This window comes from Neovison vison, chromosome 5 (genome assembly GCF_020171115.1).
Source record: "Neovison vison isolate M4711 chromosome 5, ASM_NN_V1, whole genome shotgun sequence".
Lineage (NCBI taxonomy): Eukaryota > Metazoa > Chordata > Mammalia > Carnivora > Mustelidae > Neogale > Neogale vison.
In genome coordinates, this window is record NC_058095.1 from 34,193,779 (window position 1) to 34,216,365 (window position 22,587).

The following is a 22,587-nucleotide window of genomic DNA, read 5'->3' on the forward strand; positions in this document are numbered from 1 at the left end:
CAAGGAGCCTGATGTGGGACTCGATCCCAGAACCCTGGGATCATGACCCGAGCCGAAGATAGCAGCCCAACCGACTGAGCCACCCAGGCATCCCAAGTCAGTGCTTTCTGGATGTATGGGGTTGTTCCATAGAAAAGCCCAGGTACCGTGAAATGCCCCCACTGCTTTCTAATACCCTGCTGTGGGATGATGAGTCTAGACTGCTGTGCTGGTGGAGATACACTTGAAATGTCTGTGTGGTGGGATAGGCAGGTACGAACAGGGAGGAGAGGATATGTCTCTAACCAAACACAAGTTTTACAGTGGACTCTAATTCTATTTCAGATGAGTAACAGAATTAGGTAGTCAACAGTTCAAGGCAGGAGAAGCCAAAAAAGAAGGGGGGGACAAAACTACGTAAACAGCTAATACAAGCTGAGTACTTATCATGTTCCAAGCTCCTTGTGGGTTTTATATTTTATTTACCTATCCAATAACAAGATGAGTTCAACAGGGAAAAAAAAAATGACTTGCAGATCCAGTGGAAATTATTGCTAATTCTAAAACGTATTTCTGTAATTTTTCTAAGATATTAACTTATCAGGTTGTTTCCTGAGATTTTGCGTGGGAATGACTTCACACAAGAAAAAAAAAACTGAAGAGACTACAAAAAAAAAAAATCAATAAATACTGGTTCCACTGTTTGATCATTTCAATAGTCTGAACTGCGCAACTGGCTCTGGAGAACAAAGGGAAGGAAAGGCACACACAGAAACAAATGGAAGAACTGGAATTCTCCCAGAGGAAAATGCATATTTGAAGCTGTCTCTTTTCTTTATAAAGCACACTCAGATAGCAGCAACTGATTATAAAATCTTAACTGCATGAATAACCCAGGGAGGACCACAGCACAGCAGGCAGAACAGAAATGAGAAGGCAGACACTGAAAGAACAAGAATCACTGGCTCACATTCTACTTAAAGTGACTGGAAGTTCCAGGAAAGCGGGCAAACAAAGAACCAGAAATCATTAAAAACAAACAAACCAAAACCACCCATAACCTATTCACTCCTGAAATCTCAGCTTCGGGGGGGAGAATTGTCTCCGTGTGATTACACTGGGGACTAATCACAAAGTTTCTAAATGGCTGGCCTTAAAATATTTCAAGAAGTGGGCAGAAGTCAGAGGCAGTTCCTTCCCACTGCAGTGTATTTCTAACATTGTTCAAAATAGCTGGCAACATGTCTCTGTTTTCCTGACAGAAGGCACTTACTGCTCGCTTGGCAAGAAAACCAACTAACTCAGAGACCTTAACTGCAGGGAAGCCAATCAAACCCCCTACTGCAAACACACAAGCACAAACCTGTGACTCAGGTATTCCCCAGAAGCAAAGCTTTTTAAAAGTCATTTCTCCCAAAAGCTTTTGGTCAAGATGTACACAATTAATTCTGGGAAGGAGAGAAGATGATGTGACCTAATGGTTAAAGTTAGCAAGTAGCAACCCATAGTCACTTAAGCCCTCTGTGTGCTTCCCTGAATGAAAAATGGGAAAATATCTACCCCTACTTCTCGCGGTGTGCTTAAGCTGTAGAGGATAACATATGTGACATCTCACAAACACACCAAAAAACCCAGCAGTAAAAATGCAAGGCTGTAAAGATGATCGATATTGTACAATATTAACAACACAGATCCCAGAGACAGCTCTGTCAGGAGCAGGTTATATGACCTTAGGCAAGGTACTTGATATTTCCATTCTTCAGTTTCCTCATCTATAAAATGTGGAGATGGATGATGACGATGATGACAATGACAATAATGCCGAACTCAAAGAGTTCTGTGAGGAATAAATGAGGTCACATGTGTGAAGGGCATAGAATGGTACCTGGCAAACAGTAAGGGCTGTGAGTATCAGCTATTATTACTAATAGCATTTATGTCTAAAATGTACTAAGCAGGGGTGCCTGGGTGGCTCAGTGGGTTAAAGCCTCTGCCTTCAGCTCAGGTCATGATCCCAGGGTCCTGGGATCGAGCCCCGCAGGCAGGGAGCCTGCTTCCCCCCTCTCTCTGCCTGCCTCTGCCTACTTGTGATCTCTGTCAAATAAATAAATAAAATCTTTAAAAATAAATAAATAAAATGTCCTAAGCATAAAACTTTACATGCTTTACATGCCTTTACAGGGAAGAGTATTGCCAATGGGTAGCTAAGTATACACAGTAACAACGCCGGACCTCTCGTCTACTAACCGCTCAATCATCTAAAGGCTGACAATATGAGCCAAAGAAGTTTAAAAAGAAAAAGAAAAAGAAAAAAAAAAAGGTGGGGGAGTATCCATGACTGGCCAAGAAATTGTGCTGAAATTAGCTTTCCAAATAGAGGAAGAGTAATCTGTCCTAATGGGCAACCCCATGAAGTGTTGAAAACACCAACCCAACACACAGGAAGGAGCACACAACGCCTGTTGCTCGCCTAGGTTATAGGACAGTGATGATTAGAAAATGCTATACTCAGGGTTTCAGAACCTGTGAAACTCTGGGAAAAGGGATCCCACAAATCTACAAGCGATTCTCCCAAATGAAAGCACATTGGGGAGGGATGGCCCATAGGAAAAAGGAACACCACTGTGCATCTACACTGAGATCCCAAATATACCAGGACACAAGAGTCTTCTGCATCACTCTTTCTGAACCAGTAATTTCTGCTTATTTCAATAAATACACAGTGGTGTCATTTAAGGATCCCAGAACTTCCTTATTTTCTTCCTCAGACACTGCTTCACTTGCAGTATCCTTTCCAGGCCCATTCTGGAAGCCTCTAGTATGGCTGGAATGCAATCAATTATCCCTCCATTGTATCCCAGGCCTCTATAATGGACCATTCAAACCCCTCATATTAGACAAATTCCATGAACCATAGCAAAACTTTTGGGTGAGGAAAAGAGCTTGGTGGCTTCAGCCCTAGGACAGAATATAAAACCCAGGCAAAGAGTTTGTTTCCTTGCAGTAGTTCTATAAAGTGAGGGAACATAAAAGGAATGTTATTAACACCCAGTAATATTAAGAGTATAATGGTGTAATGGAATGGTAATAACACCAATCTCAATTACATATCATCTTTCATTGGAGACATTCACATTCTGACTAATCAACCCCTTCTTTACTGGCAGTGGACACACACAGGAAAAAAAAAACAAACCAACCAACAAGCAAGACTGCAAGGACTTACCCAAGATCACACAGTGACTCAGAAGCCTGAAGTAGAATCAGTGTCCTAATTTGCACAAAATATGTGTCCCTCTCTGTTCTAGGTGTGCTCAGAAAGCTCCTCCTCATTCCTTCCTGAGCGTCTCTGGCAAGAAAAATTCTTGCCACTGGGAGTGGGCTCCCAGGCCGTCCCCCTCACTGAGTATTCTGGGAGAAAGTGCTCAGCTCAGGGATCATACACGTGGCACACTGGACAGTGGGTCATGCCACGAGAAGAGCTACATAAGAGCTCTAGACCGTAACAAAGCCTCCTTTTGTGGCACCAGCAAGTCAGCCCTTTGATCTCAAGCATGGTGGTATCTGTTGCAAATGTTAACATCTTTTAAAAAGCACCCACCTGAACATCTTACAGTCTGCCACTAAGACTGGGAGGGAAAAGGAAGGCAGGGCTTACTATTCACATTCTGTTAAAGCTGCTTGCTGTAACAGTAACTGATGCTTGATTCTAGTTCAAACTAGAATCAAGAGACTTACAAGGCTGTAGAAATTGCAGGAAGCACACAAACTGAAGTATGATCTAGGTTTGAAACACTAAGTGAAACAAAAACTGCTAATCAATAGCTTCTTTCTGATTTTTTCCTGTTGATCCTACTTAGTTACAGAAAGGACCGCAGTGTACCAGAAGAAACTGCAACTCTTGCTTCTACAAAGAATGAAGAGTGAAATAAAATATCAACCATTACCACCGTTTTCTTGATTATGTTGAGGCTGAGGGATGAAGACCTTGGGAAGAAGTGATTTCGGCAAGTCGCTGACATGGCTGGGAGCCATTAATGACATGAAAAATCCTGACTTTCAAAAGTTGGTACTTTCGAACAGTATCTAAAAGGGTGATATTTATGGAGCTACTTTTTTTTTCTTTTTGAATTCTGAATAAGAAAGCTACAAGTCGGGAAACAATAGCATTTTAATTAAAGCTGGTGCGCAGACAGATACCAAGCAGCAATCCGCACAGTGCAGTCAAGGAACCGCCCTCAGAGGTGAGAAGGACCAGCATGTGAGTTACTGGGCTGGAAAAGAGGAGGCTGATGTGGAAAACTGAACAAATACAGTCTATCTAGTGAATGCTCAAGTGGTTTGCTTTCAAGCTTTCCTCTTTTAGTAGCATCTGCGTCACTTCCACTTTCCTTCAAGTTGTGTGGGAGAAAAGGGGAAGAATGAAATTTTGTGAAGAAACGGCTCAAGAAATATTTCGACAGAAAATCCTAAAGGTAAAATTTTAATGAGGACTCTTTCTCAGTCCCATATCTCGTGTAACAAATACCCAAAGAGCGCTTATACGGAGAGAAGAATCAAGTGCCCTTCTTAGTGACAGAATATCAGTTAATGCAATATAGAAACTTGACTTACAATTCCACAAGGATTCTACATGCTTTTCCTGCCTGGGATACAGGTTTTAGAGAAACAACAAAGATGTTTGGGAAATACAGGAGAATCCAAGGAGGCATTATTCACCTATTGTATCACATTTGATTCTAGACTAAAACGAAAGGTGATCAGGGATTATTTTAAATAGGTAGTTCAATGTAAATGGAAGAGGGGGAAAACAGATTCAATGAAAGTCTAACCTCCCACTTATAAGAGCTCTGCTGGCATTAACTACTTATGTTATAACACAAGAATGGACATAAATCCTTAGAGGGCTAATCTTAGGTGAGAATTCAGAAATGCCAAGAATTCAAGAGTACTGAGAAAGAAGAAATTCCCAGTCTTGGTCTAAAAACCCTTGAAGAACTTCCATTCTCTTTCTCTTCTAAGAGAAATTTGGGGTTAACAATTATGGTGAACATCTAGCATGAAAATCTAGCATCATCAGTTGCTACTGAAGTTCCAAGGCATTTGCATGGACTCCCTTCTATCTAAGGAGGCAGAGAGAGGCATTTCAGTGTAGGCTTACCCCAGCCAAAAGGAAGATCACACAGTCCAAGACCGGGATACCAACTACCATTACATGATCCACATTCTCACCCTCATCACAAATGACCTTTTTCATTGTGATTAAACACAACAACAGGTAAATGCAGCAACTTATCCCACCAGGTTTTGAGTCCCATAAGAGCAGAAAACATATTTTACTCATCCTTTCATTCATTCCTAGCACCCAACACAGTGTCACTACACACTTTACAATCAATAAAAACACGTGCTAAAATAAAATCTTACCATGTAAAATGTCAGAGTCATCTTCAACAAAATCGATGTCTCTCAAGTCCCATTCTGCATAATTGTCAAACTCCTGTTTGGGGAAAAAAATTCCCACCCCAAATTCATCAGCTTTGAGTAATGCCTTCACAGTAGCCATGCTTTAGAAGCAAACAAAAAAGAAACAAATGAACAAACGCTTGTTAAAAAGTACTGAATGGAGTAGTATCTGGTCAGGATATTACTATAAGAAAGAGGTCATCATCAGAAAAAGTTTGAGAGGTTTTCAGGCAGTGTAGACAGCAAAAATATGAGAAAGTTATGAGTCCAAACCTAGTGTTCTAAAAATTAAAAGTAATCTGTTCATAAAATCTAAACTGAGAAATCTCTGAATAGGTCATCAAGTATTTTGATAAGAACACTGCCAACATTAATTAATTTACCTTTCACTACCTTTTGAGGGTTCTATTTGATATTTATTTGATATTGCTTATATAGTTCAATAGGTAGATTTGTTCATATTCAACGCAGTACAATTTACAGGAGCACTGTCTATGGGATAGCTCTACAGTATAAGCTGCCAGAAACAAAATGCGACCTGCCTGTGGCTGTCAAAATTATTTGTAGTTTGCCACACTTTCAAATTATCTCCAGGAGCATTGTGATTGTGGATCCAATGATAAATCAAGAGACTTAATAATTACTTTCCACATAGTTTTTAACTCCATGGATGAATGAGGAACATAGAGTTTTTATACACATTCATCCTGCTTTATGTATTTGTGAATACAGAAGAGGGATCAGCAAACTACAGTCTATAGACAGATTTCAGCCCACTGCTTGTTTTTGTAAATAAAACTTTATTGGAGCACAGGGATGTTCGTTTGTTTACACATTATTTATGTTACTTTTGCACAGTAATGGTAAAGTTTAGTTGCAAGGGAGACTTTTTACGGTCTACAAAAAATATTTACTATCTGGTCCTTAATGGAAAAAGTTTGCCAACCCAATACTGTACAACTTTGAAATGCCTGAGGGGTGGAATGAGAACCAGACTGCAGAAACCCCATATCAATTGAGGAAGTGAGAGCCAACATCTTTGCAACTTAAGAAACAGGTTCTTGGTACGGAAAACTTCTATATTTTATATGTGAAAATGCTATGAATGAGAAAAAGCACTCAAATAGAAGGAAATGTGGCTGCCGAAGGCTCTATAAATCACAGTGTTTCAAAAATGTCCTTTTAGCAGTATGGAACCTACAGGTAAAAGATATGAGTCTCGTGTGAAACAAAAACAAGTTTCACCTACCTCGATGAAATCTGCTCGAGCTGGCATGTATCCTGCCATGTCCCGAGAAAGCAAGGAGTCAAAAGTAGGTCGCGGAGGGTCATCTGTAGCTGGAAGAATTTAGGTTCTTAGTTAATAAAATACTGGCATGAAAAAATGACAGAGAAATAGTCCTCATTTATACTCTGAAATATTTTTGTTTGGAAAAAAAAAGTGTCTGAGAGAATAAATAAAATTCAAAACATTTTTATAAAGAGAAAAGTGAGAAAAATAAAGTATTACGGAAACAGACTGATTTCTTAAAAAGGAAACGAAGACTGAGGGAATTCTCTAAATAAAATGGGGAAATTCCTTCTAATTTGTGCTTTCTTAACTTAAGAAAACCAAGTATCTTCTCTTTAATACTATAGAGAACATAAGCATGTACCCTGTCTGCTTCAGTTTCCATACCCCTTAGGACCGATACCAATTTACAAGTCTCAAGCAACTGAAAAGCAAAAAAAAAAACCCCAGGGGATTTGGAAGTTAGCTGGAATTGGGTCCCAGCTCCAATATTCTCTAGTCCCATGAGGCACAAATAATTTAACCTTTCTGAATCTGTTTCCTCATGTATAAAGCAAAAGCACTTCCTCTGCCTATATCATTGTGTTGCTATGAGGAACAAATGATCTAACGGATTTGAAAACAAAATGCTACCATCCAAAGTGTTTTCCAAATAGGTATCATCAGGCTTTGAGTTAATCAGCTCTGAAACTGTTTCTACAGAGTCTGAGGAAAGGGGCGGAGAGGGGAGGGTGGCCTGAAGAAAACATTCGTTATCTCATTATTTGTGCTCTGGGAGTCATTCAGCGAAGATGTCCATTTACATTTCATCATGGTTTTAGTTACGTTTTGTTAGAAGACCCACGAGTTCCTTAGCCTCAGGAGATTAAAAAAAAAAAAAAGGCTCGCTATTACTACCAAAACTAAATAACTAAATTGCTTTGAACTAAAATAACAAATTGCTTCTTAGGCTCAACACCGGGATGATTAATAATAGTGAATCAAATACTGGACTCTCTTAAGTAATTCATATCTACAACCATAAACCCTCCAAAGCATGGAAGTTTGGTTCAATCTGGACATCTTGGGCACCTGGGTGGCTCAGTGGGTTAAGCTGCTGCCTTCGGCTCAGGTCATGATCTCAGGGTCCTGGGATAGAGTCCCGCATCCGGCTCTCTGCTCAGCAGGGAGCCTGCTTCCTCCTCTCTCTCTCTCTCTCTCTGCCTGCCTCTCTACCTACTTGTGATCTCTCTCTGTCAAATAAATAAAATAAAATCTTTTAAAAAAAAAAATCTGGACATCTTATCCACAGAAGCATTAACGAACACTGGTATGTTCCTAAGCCTCAGAGTGGGTGGGACCACACACCATTTCTGGGCACTGGGATTTCCCGTATGGAACTCTGATGTTCCCTGCCCCATTATAGCCCTGACTCTCAGTAACTGCCATGCCAACTCCTCCCATCTTCCATAAGCTCTTCAGTTGCCCAGACCACTGTTTATCTGCTCCTGCAACAGGGCCTGAAGATGAGCTAAGCATCTCTCAGCAATACAGGGAGGCACTTACAATGAAATGGAATGGCTGTATCAGTAGTTTTTGCCTCCTCCGCCTGCTTCAGGTTCAGCAGAGTAGATGCAAACAGAGGGTTATTGATGAAATGCTTCATATAGTGCTTCTCACACTCCTCCTTGGTCTTGGTGCACATCTGATTGGCTACATCCTGCCTAGGATCGTGAGCAAAAGAGAGAACTCTGACCATTTATACAAAGAGATCAAAACATGGTTTATTCTTTCCATATTTTAGGTCCCATCTAAATAAATATCTGTAATTTGATGCCTCCGAACCAGTCTCATGGAGGTATCAGCTGAACGATGAGAGAAACAGAAGACTAACATTGGTGTAATCTGGTGTGCCAGATCCTGCTATTCCAAGATATAGAAATGATATCCAAAAAGTGCTTTCCTTTCACTAAAACAAGGAACATCACTAAAAAAAATCTGTAAATTTCCATGTGAGCTAGGCCTGAGGGAAAGAATTGCTATAATAAACCACTTCAGAACAGTCAAAATGTACATAAGTACAGTTTTATATTTGCATCATGTTTTATAGTTTACAGAACACTTCACATGGACAAACATATCTTTACCAGAGTGCCAAAGACAGGCCAAGCACTAAGCCAGAACATTCACAACATGTGTAAGTTAATCCTAGTATTATCCACGTAGTTTCAGTTTCACAGATGAAAAAAAGAGGCCCAAGGAGACTATGAAACTTGCTTGAGAAAATAAAACACGTAAGTGCACAAAGCCAGAATCTGTACTCCAGACCTCTGAGTCCTAAGGCCCGGGGATGGAGGAGTGGAGGGGAAGCTCGCCAAGTTCCCTCTTGACCTCTCTCCTCTCCAGTACTTAACCTGCCCATCTCCTAAGACAGGATTATGCTCTGCTTCATGTACTCCCATCATCCCTATATATATTTTGATTTCCCTAATGGATTAAAAGCTTCTTGAGGGCAGGATACATGAAATAATTTTTAACTATACCGCCCTCATCACCAAGTTTAGTGTCTTACTCACAGTTGACAGATAAGTAGTCTCTGTTTTTTTTGTGGTCTTTACCAACGGGGAAGGGGAACAGGGAGGATTCGTCCATTTTGGAACATCAGAATGGCAAGCAAAAGATGAAAAACTAGGCCTAAGATGACTAGCAAGCTCCTCACAAGTGATCACTTTTTCTGTCTTCTTTAGTATTCCCTATAGTACACAATATTTTATGATGGTTACTAAATGCTGAATAAATACAAGCATATGTAAACTGAACTCAAGCTTCCTCCTTCAGGGCCCTGGACACAATGGAGGTAGCACAGTATATTCTAGGACTACCAGGAGAGATTACTTATACTAGGAAGTCACGACAGAGAGAATCTAGTTAGGAATCCTTCACTAATAAGCTATATGATCATGAAAAATGATCTTAACTCCCTAAGCTTCAGATTCTTCATGAAAGAAATATAATTTAATAATGTCCCCCCCTACTATCGATTTCACAAAATGAAATCATCAGTGTGAAAGTATTCCCAAAAAAGTAAAAGTAAAAGTGGTAACATTATTATTAAGCGGCACTTCCTCCTAGGGCAACAGCAATGAGTGCTGTTCAGTTCTGCCAGGCTTGGATTTACTGCAAGCTAAAAACAGGGAATGCGAAGAACAGGTCTCCCAAACTCAAGTCTTAAGTAAGCTATGGCCACCTACCTCAAGTCTGACTCACTTAAATGGTGAGGGTATCCACAGTCAAGAAAAATTCCTAAACTCAGAAAGGAGCAATGACTATTTAACTCTAAACTTCCCCAGTATTCGGAAAGATATAACCAACCTTCCCTGTGTTGATCTGTCCAAGGTGGCCTTTTGGAACTGCCCAGTCATGGACAATGAAACATACCATATCTCTGTGAGGCATTTCGGCCATGGAAAATAATATGCAGAATGGAAGAGAACAAATCTCTAAGTCATGGGTCAACAGAGAAGTAACATATGTACCCCCCCAACCAAAACTCCTCTTTCTGAAGCTCTTCCCTTTACCCTTCAACAGCACCTTCTTCTCTGAGCCCCCTAGGGCACAACAAACCTTAACACAAGCTCTTACCAATTTCCAAAGCCACAGTCCATCACAGCTTCTAAAAGGGCCATTTCTTCTTGAGCAGTCCAGCTGGGGTCAAGAACAGGAAAATCTGAGGTCTAAGGAGGAAAAAGTTTTGCCTAAGAACAGATGTAGAAATGGAACCCAGCAACCTGAAATGCGGTGCTAATTCAAATGACTATCATTCTCACCTTTTTTTTTTTTTTTAAAGATTTTTTTTATTTGAGAAAGAGAGTACAGCAAAAGAAGAGAGAGCTTGAGTGGGAGTGAGGGGCAGAGGGAGAAGGAGAAGCAGGCTCCCCACTGAGGAGAGCCTGATGTGGGGCTCGATCCCAGGATCCTGGGATCATGACCTGAGCCAAAGGCAGAGGTTTTAACCCACTGAGCCACCCAGGTGCCCCGAATCAGATTTTTCTTCAAAGAACCCTGTTTCCTTTAGTGGGAGATAGTGTTTAGTGACTGCGTACTGGGCGTTAGAAGTGTTCATTGCTACTGGGTTGGTCGTTATTTCTAGTCTTTTTCATCGAACAGTGTTAGGAAATTATTCTTTTGAGACAAAATACATTGTAAGTTCCTACTAAAGCTTTCAATTCAAATATAAGACTATACAGTTTTTACATAATCATAGATGTTATATCTGTATCTTTCTAAACTCCAGGCCAGAAATCCCACTGCCCAATGACACCAGCAAGACTGCTTATTTGCTTTATCCCATAAGGCACCTGCATACAATGACCTCAGAATAACTACACCAACACTCCTGAAAACAGCGTAAGATTTTTTTTTTTTTTTGGCAGTTTTTAATTCAAAGGTGTATTCAAAAGCAGCGGGGGGGAACCTGCTTCCTCCTCTCTCTCTGCCTGCCTCTCTGTCTACTTGTGATCTTGTGATCTCTGTCTGTCAAATAAAAATTAAAAAAAAAAAAAAAAAAAGACCTGATTCTAGGTTCGAGTCAGAAAATGTACCAGATGAGACTAGAACATTTTGTCATAATGGAAAGCAAAGAGGCTCTCAAAGCCTGTACAGGTCATGTCAAAAGGATGCAGAGGCCAATTTGTAGAGGCTCCCACTAACCAAAGATGGAACATTTTGACCATTAACAAGGATAATAATTGCAAAGAATTGAAACACAAAAAATCTAAATATCTAGAGGATACCAGGGAACCAACTCATATTTTCAAAATTAGTAAATAAAGGGAAATAATCAGGTATTTATCCTGGCTTTCCTGTACAAACTTTACCTCAGGGTGACCACAGAGATGAAACATTTCTTTTTATAGAATTATTTTAATTCATAAAGAGTTCTGGGGGGCCCTTGGGTGGCTCAGTAGCTTAAGCAACTGACTCTTGATTTGACTCACAACTTCAGGGTCATGGGATAGAGCCCTGTGTCGAGCTCTGTGTCGAGCTCTGCGCCGAGCATGGAGTCTGCTTAAGATTTTCTCTCCACCCCTCTTCCCTCCCTGCCTCCCTATTGTGCATGTACTCTCTTTAAAAAAAGAGTGCTAGGTGCTAAGGTTAGAAAATAACTATTTTGCAATCCCTGATGAACAGATCTATACCATGATCATAAATGAATCTGAGATAGCTGTTATATTTAACTACCAACTTACAGGAAACAGAGAAGACCAAAGAACATGTTAACAGCGAAATTCACACTGTACTAATAGCTGTAAGACAGAGAACTTATGTTTTTTAAAAATCAAATAAACTATAAGAAACAAGAGAAAGAGTGAGGGAAGGGGGATAGGTAGAGAGGAACACCCACAGAACAGAAAACATGTAAGAAGCAACTAACTGGAATGTATGGACCTTATTTATATCCCAATTAAATTGTAAAAGTTAAAAAAAATTATGATACCACTACACACTCATGAAACCCATAAGAATAGCTAAAATGAAGAAATCAACAATATCAAAAGTTTGCAAGCACAGGGAACAATCAGAACTCTCGTTCATTGCTGGCAGCGGTGTAAAATACTATGACCACTTAGGAAACTCTGTGACACTTCCTTAAAAGTTAAATATGAGTAATCACTTATTCTATGACCAAGCAATTCTACTATTAAGTATTTATCCAAGGACAAAAAACATATGTCCACAGAAAGCCTTATACAGGAAAGTTCACAATAGCTTTATTCATAATAGCATAAAAACAAAGAAAAACCCAGGTGTCCAATCAACAGAATGAACACTTATCATATTCATACCACAGAATATTATTCAGTAACAAAAAGGAATCAACTACTATACACAACATGAATCTCAAAAGTATGCTGAAAGACACCAGAAATAAGAGTACATACAGAATAAATCCATTTATATGCAGTTCTAGAATATGCAAAACAGATCTACGGTGATAAAAATCAGAACAGTAATTATTTTCAGGGGTAGAGAAGAGAGCAGAGATATTTTTAAAAAGCTCTTATGACACGACTGGGGAATAATGAAAAAAGTGACTTGAATTAAATTTTTGAGAGATCTAGTAAAACATTTATAGAAAAAAATAAAATGTCTGGGGGATTTGCTTCAAAATAATCTGGAGAAGTGGGGGTTTAGATGAAACAAGATAGGCTATGAGTTGATAATTTTAAGAGCTAGTAACAAGTATATGGGACATTATTACACTGTATTATATATAGTAGTTGGATTACAATGGTAGCTCCCCATTAACTTTCAGAATCATCCTGGTGCAGTCTTGTTCCATTTGATATGGGCTGGACCTGTGACTTGCTTAAGGCCTGGCAGCTTCCATTTTTGTGGTTTTGGGAGACCTGAATGACCACATCAGAAACCTAACCTCCTTGCCAGAGAGACTATGTGGAATACCCTTAGGGAGAGGGAGGGGTGCTAAGGACAGTTAAAATATTCCCACTGGGGGTGCCTGGATGGCTCAGTTGGTTAAGTGGCCAACTCTTGGTTTCGGCTCAGGTCACCATATCAGGGTTGTGAGATCAAGCCCCACACTGGGCTCTGCACTCTGAGCGTGGAGTCTGCGTCAGATGCTCTCTCCCTCTGCCCCCAGCTTGGAGGCTATCAAATAAATAACATCTTTTTAAAAAAAGAAAGAAAGAAAAAAAGAAAAACTCCAGCTGTCTCCCAACCAATTCAAGCTGTTCTGAGGTACCAGAAGTATGAAAAAGGTTCAGTGGACTTCTAGCCTCAGCACATCATGTGGACGTGAAAGCCACCCTCGCTGTGCCCAATCGGAATTCTGACCCGCAGAACTATGGGAGACAATAAAATAGTTGGTATTTTAAGCCACAATGTTTTGAAGTAGCTATTAGGTAGCAACAGATAACTAAAACATATTCTATTTTAGTGTATACATAAAATTTTGGTTTTTTGAAATTTTCTACAAGTTATTTTAAAAAGGGAACAGGAGAGACCTTCAGATTACACAGTCATTTAGCAATTGTTATACCTTTGGTTGATGACAAAAGAAAAAACATGTCCATGATTTGTGAAATTATACTAATAAGCTAATAAGCAACACATTTTAATAAGCAATACATACATAGTATGTATGACTAGATACTATGAATATGACCAGCACATGAGGTATGAGGAGATCCAAAAGAGAAGTCTATGTCATATATTCTAAGTCTATACTCATAATAATCTGGTAAATAGCATAATTACAAATAATATAAAAACTCATAGTTGAAAAGCCTATGTTATCTCTAAAACTGTACTTTGGGAAATTAATTAGTCCTCACCAACTTTACTGTGAGGTAAATAAGAAAGACCTTCTACAAGGGCACCTGGGTGGCTCAGTGGGTTAAAGCCTCTGCCTTCGGCTCAGGTCATGATCCTGGGGTCCTGGGATGGAGCCTCATGTCGTGTCAGGCTCTCTGCTCAGCCGGGGGCCTGCTTCCTACTCTTTCTTTGCCTGCCTCTCTGCCAACTTGTGATCTCTGTCTGTCAAACAAATAAATAAAATCTTAAAAAAGAAAGAAAGAAAGACTTTCTACACCAAAAAAAAAAAAAAAAAAATAAGGGCATAAGGGAGTTTTTCTTAAAGTTTAATCAGTGTTGTTCAATTCCTGGACCCAATCTCAGCCTTACTAACCAGAATCTCTAAGAATAAGGACTAGGAATCTATAATTTTAAGAAGTTCCCAGGTGATTCTTAGGCACTAAAGTTTAAAATCACTGGTATAAAGGGTGTGGCAGAAAGAGGTGCCTTGACTTGTTCAAGGTTCTAAGAATTATAAGACAAAAAAAGGCACAGAACTCAAGAATTCTTGATTAATGCACCACCCACCACAGCATGAGTAACTTCCAAAAATACAGCACTGTGAGATGACAAAAGTACAAAAAACCATTTAAAGTTTTCTGTGGCTTCATATGCAAAGAAAGAAAGAAAAAGAAAAATGAAGTTTCTAGTGGCTTCATGTGTAAAAAGCCAAAATTTGGTCATCATTCCTACAGAAGGAAGGATTCTTCTTTCCCTAAAAAAGAGAGTATTAGTAACCTCCAAAAACTCCCCAAAAGACAGAATTCTGAAATGTGCTCATATGTGTGTTGAATATGTGAGAAAAAGATGATGTAATCAGAAGACTTAATTGGCCTTGGAGTGAAACTAAGTGCCTTCAGGATTATGCGGAAGACACGGTGCCCAGAACAGCTAGAGAGAGCACAGTTTTCCTATAGTGGCTAACCATCAACCTACCCAACCTATACTGAATTAACCTAAGGAATTGTGAAAACAATTCAAAGGAAAAAAATCTGTGTTCTGGTTCTAGGCATTTTTGTGTGAATTTGGGAAGAATCTTCAGTTTTCTGAAGATTGGTGAAATGAACTCAAAGTCATACATAATTTGACCACATTTCCCCAACCCTTCATTCATTTTGCAATTGACAAAAGAGAAAAAAAATATTAGTATGAAAAGATATTTCACATCCTAACAGAGAAATGTTAATCAAAATGAAGAGATACCACTACATGCCTATTAGAATGGCTAAGGTGCAGAACACTGATCTCAATGCTGTGAAGATGTGGAGCAATAAGAACTCTCATTTGTTGCCGGTGGGAATGCAAAGTGGTACAGCCACTTCGGAAAGACAACTGTGGCAGTTTCTTGCAGAACTAAACAACCTTACCATGTGATCAGCAATTGGGACTCCTTAGTTTTTACCCAAAGGAGCTGAAAACTTATGTCCACAGAAAAACCTGCACATGGATGCTTGTAACAGCTTTATTCTTAATTCCCAAAACTTGGGAGCCAACCAACACGTCTTTTAGTAGGTGGATGGATAAATATAAACTGTGATATGTCCAAATAATGGAATATTAATTAGTGCTAAAAAGAAATGATCAGTCAAGTCATGAAAAGACATGGAGGGAGCTTTAATATATTACCAAGTGAAAGAAGCCAATATGAAAAGACTACATACTGCATGATTCCAATTATATGACATTCTGGGAAAACCAAAAGTAGAAACTGTAAAAAGATCAGTGGTTGCCAGAGGGTGGGGGGGGGGCGGCGGGATGGATGAACAGGCAAGGCACAGAGGATTTTTAGGGCCATGAAACTATTCTGTAGGATACTATAATGGTGGATACATGACATTATATATTTGTATAAACCTACAGAATATACAACACCAAGAGTAAATTCTGATGTAAATGGGGACTCTGGATAATAATGAGGTGTCAATGTAGGTTATTAGTTAAAACAAATGTACCACTCTCATGAGGGATATTAATGGGAGAGACTATACATGTGTTGGAGCAGGAGATATGTGGGAAATTTGACTTTCTACTCAATTCTGGTGCAAACCTATAATTGCTCTCTAAAACAAAGTCTAATATAAAAAGACCTTATTCCAAATCCTATAATTAGTGGAGAAACTACAAGACTGAAGGTGTTTAGAGAGAAGGAGGGGAAGGCTAGTCATTGGTTGCCAAGAACTCTAAGGAGCATTTTCTTTAATTATGGACCAGGATCTGACTCTCAGCATTATAGGCCCAGAAACTCATCTTAAACAGGACCCCACAAATAATCAGACTCAGAGATGCTAATTCACCCTTTCTAAAGGGTGAAGTAGATATATTACGGCACTGTGGTAGGCAGAATTTCAAAGATGCACCCCTTTACCCCCAAGATTCCTGTCCCCTGATTATTCAATCAAATAGTAACTAGATATTACTATGAGGGGAGGCTGCTGATGGGATTAAGGCACTAATCAGCTGATCTTAAAATAGGGATAGCTGCCTAGATTAATTTGGGCGGGTCCCATGAAATTACACAAGGCTTTAAAAGTAGAAAAGGGAGGTAAGAGAGGAGAATTTGTCTGGCTTAGTCAGAAGAACATGTGACTCTTGATCTCAGAGTCATGAGTTTAAGCCCCATGCTGGTGTAGAGATTACTTATATAAAATTTCCTTTATTTTTTAAAAGATATTTATTTATTTGACACACAGAGAGAGAGCACAAGTAAGCAGAGTGGTACGCAGAGGGAAAGAAGCAGGCTCCCCACTGAGCAGACAGCCCGATGTAGGGCTTGATCCCAGGACCCTGGGATCATGACCCGAGCCACAAGCAGACACTTAACCAACTGAGCCTCCTAGGCACTCCAATAAAATTTCCTTTAAAGAAGAAGGGGGGCACTTGGATAGCTCAGTCAGTTAAGTGTTTGCCTTTGGTTCAGGTTGTGGTCTCAGGGTCCTGGGAATCAAGCCTCAGCAGGGAGCCTGATTCTCCCTCTCACTCTGCCCGCTGCTCCCCTGCTTGTGCGCCATCAAATCAATGAATAGTTTTTGAAAAAGTAAATAAGAGGAAAGGAGGCAGGAAAGTCAGCACAAAGGAAGCAAGAGAGATCAGAAAGACTCCAGGCATTTTTCGTCAATCACCCTCAAGAACTCCTCATCCCTGCTAGCTTTGAGGATGAAGAAAGGAGGTCTCTAGAGGTTGAGAGCAAGCCCTGGCCATCAGCCAATAAAGGAAGAGTGGCATCAGTCCTATAACCTCAAGGTAGGGAATTCTGTCAACAACCTGAATGAGAACAGAAGCAGACTGGAATCAAGACTCTCTCCCGGGACCTCTAGATAAATGCCCAGGCAGGCAACACCCTCATTTTTGACATTATAGGAACTGCAGCAAAGCAGGTGAGCCTAATGGTCTTCTGACCTACAGAATTGTGAGACGATAAATCTGTGTAATCTCACACCACTTAATTTTTGATAATTTGTTGTGGGAGCAAAGAAAACTAACACAAGTATAAGTGGATTAATTCACAATGTGAAATTATTACTGTTAAAATGCCCAGCCAGTATTTTTTCCTGAAAAAAACAAAAAACAAACTGAATGGGGGCCAAATGTAAGAAAATGACTTGGTGCCTTGTTATTTTCTGTAACCGACAAAACTATCTCTAAGAAGATATATACACCTGCCAAGCAGACCAGATACTCATTTTGGCTTATTAAAGTGCCCATTCGGGATGTCTGGGTGGCTCAGTCAGTTAAGCGTCTGCCTTTAGTTCAGGTCATGGTCTCAGGGTCCTAGGAGTCCCATAGTGGGCTCCCTGCTCCATGGGGATCTTGCTTCTCCCTTTCCCTACCCGCCTCTCCCCTGCCCTCTGTTCCTGGTCTCTCTCACTCTCTAAATAAATAAATAAAATCTTTAAATAAATAAATAAAGTGCCCATTCCTCTGACTAGAGCTTAGAAGGGATACTACCAACACCTGCCTCTCATTCCTTCTTTAGAGGTGGCAGTACAATCAATCAGGTTCCAGTCAAGTCTTATTCTGGCCTATAAGCCAGTCTGTCATATCATTCACTCAATGTCATTTTACAACTTCACCCTCAGAGGGTAACTAATTTCCCCAAGGCAGGAGGAGGGAGTGCCAGATGTAAACTTCACCACTGCCCACATGAACCACATAATAATATCATTAGCCAAAACAGCAACAACACATTTACTGTATGTTTATCAGTGAACCTAAAATGCAGTGTACCTCTTATGGTTATATCAGTAAATTTCAACAAGTACTTTTTTTTTTAACCTTCAAATTTTTTTAAAGGGAACTCTACCCCTAACATGGGGATTGAACTCACAACCCCGAAGTCAAGAGTCACATACTCTACTGACTGAACCAGCCAGGCGCCCCTCAATAAGTACTTTCAAATTCCTTCCAAGTTTGAAATAAAAATCTGAGTATATAAAATGATTTTTGGACTTAATGACTTAGTAGGTTCATAAAACCCTAAAACACTTACTAGGAAATGATTACCTAATTCAGAAGAGGAAGAAAGAAAAGGGAAAGAGATACTTGGAGATGAAGAAAAAGATATTCCCAGTACAATACTTGACAAATGAATGGAAATTCCCTGCAACTTCACCATTACCATGATCTCGTAAGTATGATCACTTTGATGTTTCTTGTACTCAAATCCTCGAGTGAAACACTGCAAAAGAAAGGAAAAGTAGGTTACCAAAAAGCTACTTTCTGAAACGCTTTCTTATAGGATGAAAGATGGTTTGGAGGTACTCTACTCTTAGGATGAGTTTTTAAGAATTCATTTAATCTTGTCTGCAGCCACAAGCGGATGGTTAACATACCTGATCACAGCTCTTCAGTGGCCCTCACAGAGGAAAAAATAATCTGAAAAACTGACTTTTTCCTAGGACATCTCCTCTTTGGATAAGAGCATAAGCCCTGGGGCGCCTGGGTGGCTCAGTGGGTTAAAGCCTCTGCCTTCGGCTCAGGTCGGCTCAGGTCATGGTCCTGGGATAGAGCCCCACATTGGGCTCTCTGCTCGATGGGGAGCCTGCTTCCTCCTCTCTTTCTGCCTGCTTCTCTGCCTACTTGTGATCTCTGCCTGTCAAATAAATAAATAAAATCTTTAAAAAAAAAAAGAGCATAAGCCCTGGAATCAGACTAAGAGTAAATCTGAAACCTGGTTCCAAACTTAAAATATTTAGGCAAATCTAAAATGTGTATTTTTTCATATTTTATAAACTCTAAAATGAGGCTTCACCTTATAATAAAAAGGGTATTACAATTTCCATCACCCATTCGTCATTTTTTCTTTTTAAAGATTTTATTTATTTATTTGTCAGAGAGAGAGGGAGAGCAAGCGAGCACAGGCAGACAGAGAGGCAGGCAGAGGCAGAGGGAGAAGCAGGCTCTCTGCCGAGCAAGGAGCCCGACGACGTGGGACTTGATCCCAGAACGCTGGGATCATGACCTGAGCCGAAGGCAGCTGCTTAACCAACTGAGCCACCCAGGCGTCCCACCCATTTGTCATTTTTAAAACTGGGATGCTTCTTACAATCAATAGCATCTTGGATCCAATATAATATGGTATTTGCTCTGTGACCTTGAGCAAACTCTCTTTGCCTGAGTTTTCTCTATAAAATGGGGATGCTAATCATACCTACTTCATAGGGTTATAGTGAAGAACTAAAGGTTAATTTACGCAAATTACTCAAAAGAGTGTTCGACAACAAAGTTAGCATTTGTAATTAGTATTATTACTATCATCATCCACAGAATGACTTGTTCCCTTGTCACTTGACCAAAGATCACTCTTCAGTAACAGTGTCATTGGTGCTACCAAAAGGAATAATCCTCCAATTCTGTTTCCCAGAGTCCCAATACTTTATTTTTATTTTTTTAAAAGGTTTTTATTTATTTATTTGACAGAGAGTGAGAGAGCACAAGCAGGGGGAGTGGGAGAGGGAGAAGCAGGCTGCTCGCTGAGCAGCGAGCCTTACGTAGGGCTCAATCCCAGGATTCTGAGATCATGACCCAAACCAAAGGCAGACACCCAACCAACTGAGCCAACCAGCAGTCCCTTTAGTCTCAATACTTTAAATCTCCTGACAAAAGCAATGCTGAGCATTAAGCTGATATAGAGATGTAGAATATTCAACAGTCTATGTCATCCAACTGCTCTGTTCCCCAACTTTTCACTGGTGAACTGTGTAATGGAAAAGTTACCTGTAAGCACAGGAAAAAAGGAGGCGGCCCACATTCAGCACACTTGATATAAGGCTCCATGAGGTAGGAGGAGCAGCCTCGGCAAGGTGGCTTATCAGAGGGATCATCTAGAACAGAAAGAAAAACATGTTATGATTACCAAAGGGTAAGAAGGTGAAAATCTGCAAATAACTACATAGGTGGTGAGCTCTGCAGAAGACTCAGCTTGTCTTGGAGACAAGATGAGCTCATTCTAAATAAGAAAAAACAAAAACTACGTTTTTCTTTCAAGGCAGCTTTGTTCCTTCCTGTAGTAGTATCTACTACTATAAATGGCATTTAAGGAGATAGGACCCCTGCAGAGAAATTTACAAACATAAGCTTGCCCTCCTAGGTATTTTTCCAGGAGAGAAAATGTCACATACTTACACAACACACACATATATTTTTAGATAAAGCAAATGTGACAAATGTTAATGATTGTTGAATGTAGGTAGTGGCCAACTGTACTGTTCTTTCAACTTTTCTGTAAGTTTGCAAATTTTCGTAATAGAAAGTTGGGGTGAAAAACTCCTTTAAGTATCTGTTTGCAATATACTACTACATATCTGAGTTGAGACTTAAACCCAGGAAAGCTCCCTTTCTCTCATGGTAAGTAGAGGGGCGCCTGGGTGGCTCAGTGGGTTAAGCCGCTGCCTTCGGCTCAGGTCATGATCTCAGGGTCCTGGGATCGAGTCCCGCATCGGACTCTCTGCTCAGCGGGGAGCCTGCTTCCCTCTCTCTCTCTGCCTGCCTCTCCATCTACTTGTGATTTCTCTCTGTCAAATAAATAAATAAAATCTAAAAATAAATAAATAAATAAATATTAAAAAAAAAAAAGTAGAGAGTTTAGCTCACCTTCCTATAGTTTCAATGATTGTTACTATACTGTCTCTAAAATATTAAGGCAAGAAGTAAAATCTAAATTGTCTAAAGTGATTAAAAAAAACAAACAAACAACAAAAAAAAAAACAGATACTGTGTGCCTCTAGAGCCAAGGCAACCTAGAGAAGTTGCTCAGGAGGAGTTAGGCTCCTGAACAGCAGGAGTCTAAGAAAACACAGGCTTTGAACGTAGATTAAAGAATTTAATCTGCTTGGCCTGAGGCAGGATTTCTCACATTCTGTAATAGCACTTTCCTTCCTAAAGCCCAAGAAACACTCTTCAGGGCACCTTTCCCTCCTTCAAGTGATGATTATTGTTCTTTTCATTTGTTTCCTTTTTTATTTTTTTATTTTTTTTTTTTTAAGATTTTATTCATTTATTTGACAGAGAGAGATTACAAGTAGGCAGAGAGGCAGGCAGAGAGAGAGAGGAGGAAGCAGGCTCCCTACTGAGCAGAGAGCCCGATGCGGGACTCGATCCCAGGACCCTGAGATCATGACCTGAGCCGAAGGCAGCGGCTTAACCCACTGAGCCACCCAGGCGCCCTCATTTGTTTCCTTTTTTAAAAATTTCTTTTCATTTGTTTCTAAATGAAGACCTGGAGGAAGACAACAGGGGAAAGAAACATAATCCTGGCAATAGCTTCAAAATAAGTAGATAGAACAGCAACTACCCCGCTTCTCCCATTTTAAGTTTTGACATGGAAGAACAAAGTTGTTTTAAATTAAATGCCCGATGACAATTTTTACCAAATTACCTTCTTCCTTACATCCTTTTAATGATATAAGCTGTTTTTCTTTCCTCAAGAAAAATATCCATCACTGACCAAAGCAAAGCGCTTTTAAACCCTTACATCAAGAAGTAATTATTTTGTAAAAGTAACCCAATTTATAGTTTTAAGAATTTTAGAAAACAAAAGCATAAAGTCATCCTTATTAATGTTTTGAGTTCCAGCCTTTCTTCAATGGATATATATGTACATATTTTAACAAAAGTGATACTATACACAATGTTTTGTAGGCTTTTTCACTTGATGATATACTGTCAAATCCTTCATGACCTTACGTGTACATCTTCCTTGTTCCTTTTAATGTATGAATAATATTCCATTGTACCCATCAGCTAACCTATTAGTTTTCAACTGTTCCCTAAGAAGGCATTTTGGAAATCTGAGGAAATGCTTTTTTTGTTGCCACAAGGACTAGAGAGTACTACTGGCATTTAGCAGGTGAGGACCAGGGTTGCTAGATGCCCTACATGGCTCAAGACATTCCTACACAATGGGGAGCCTGGGTGGCTCAGTGGGTTAAAGCCTCTGCTAAGCTTAGGCCTGGGTCATGATCCCAGAGTCCTGGGATCCAGCCCCGTGTGTGGCTCTCTGC

General features: G+C 39.9%; 1 protein-coding gene across 2 annotated transcripts in view; it reads right to left on the minus strand.

The window, feature by feature from the left end:
* The window catches only part of TADA2A (transcriptional adaptor 2A), a 52,655-nt gene that overhangs the window by 19,619 nt on the left and 10,449 nt on the right, over positions 1-22,587 (minus strand). For both annotated transcript variants that reach the window (XM_044248458.1, XM_044248457.1), the window contains exons 3-8: positions 20,303-20,409; positions 18,705-18,764; positions 10,358-10,449; positions 8,282-8,439; positions 6,695-6,783; positions 5,407-5,479 (exon numbers count right to left, since the gene is read on the minus strand). In XM_044248458.1, the coding sequence (XP_044104393.1) occupies positions 5,407-5,479; positions 6,695-6,783; positions 8,282-8,439; positions 10,358-10,449; positions 18,705-18,764; positions 20,303-20,409 (579 nt within the window). The remainder of the gene's footprint in view (positions 1-5,406; positions 5,480-6,694; positions 6,784-8,281; positions 8,440-10,357; positions 10,450-18,704; positions 18,765-20,302; positions 20,410-22,587) is intronic.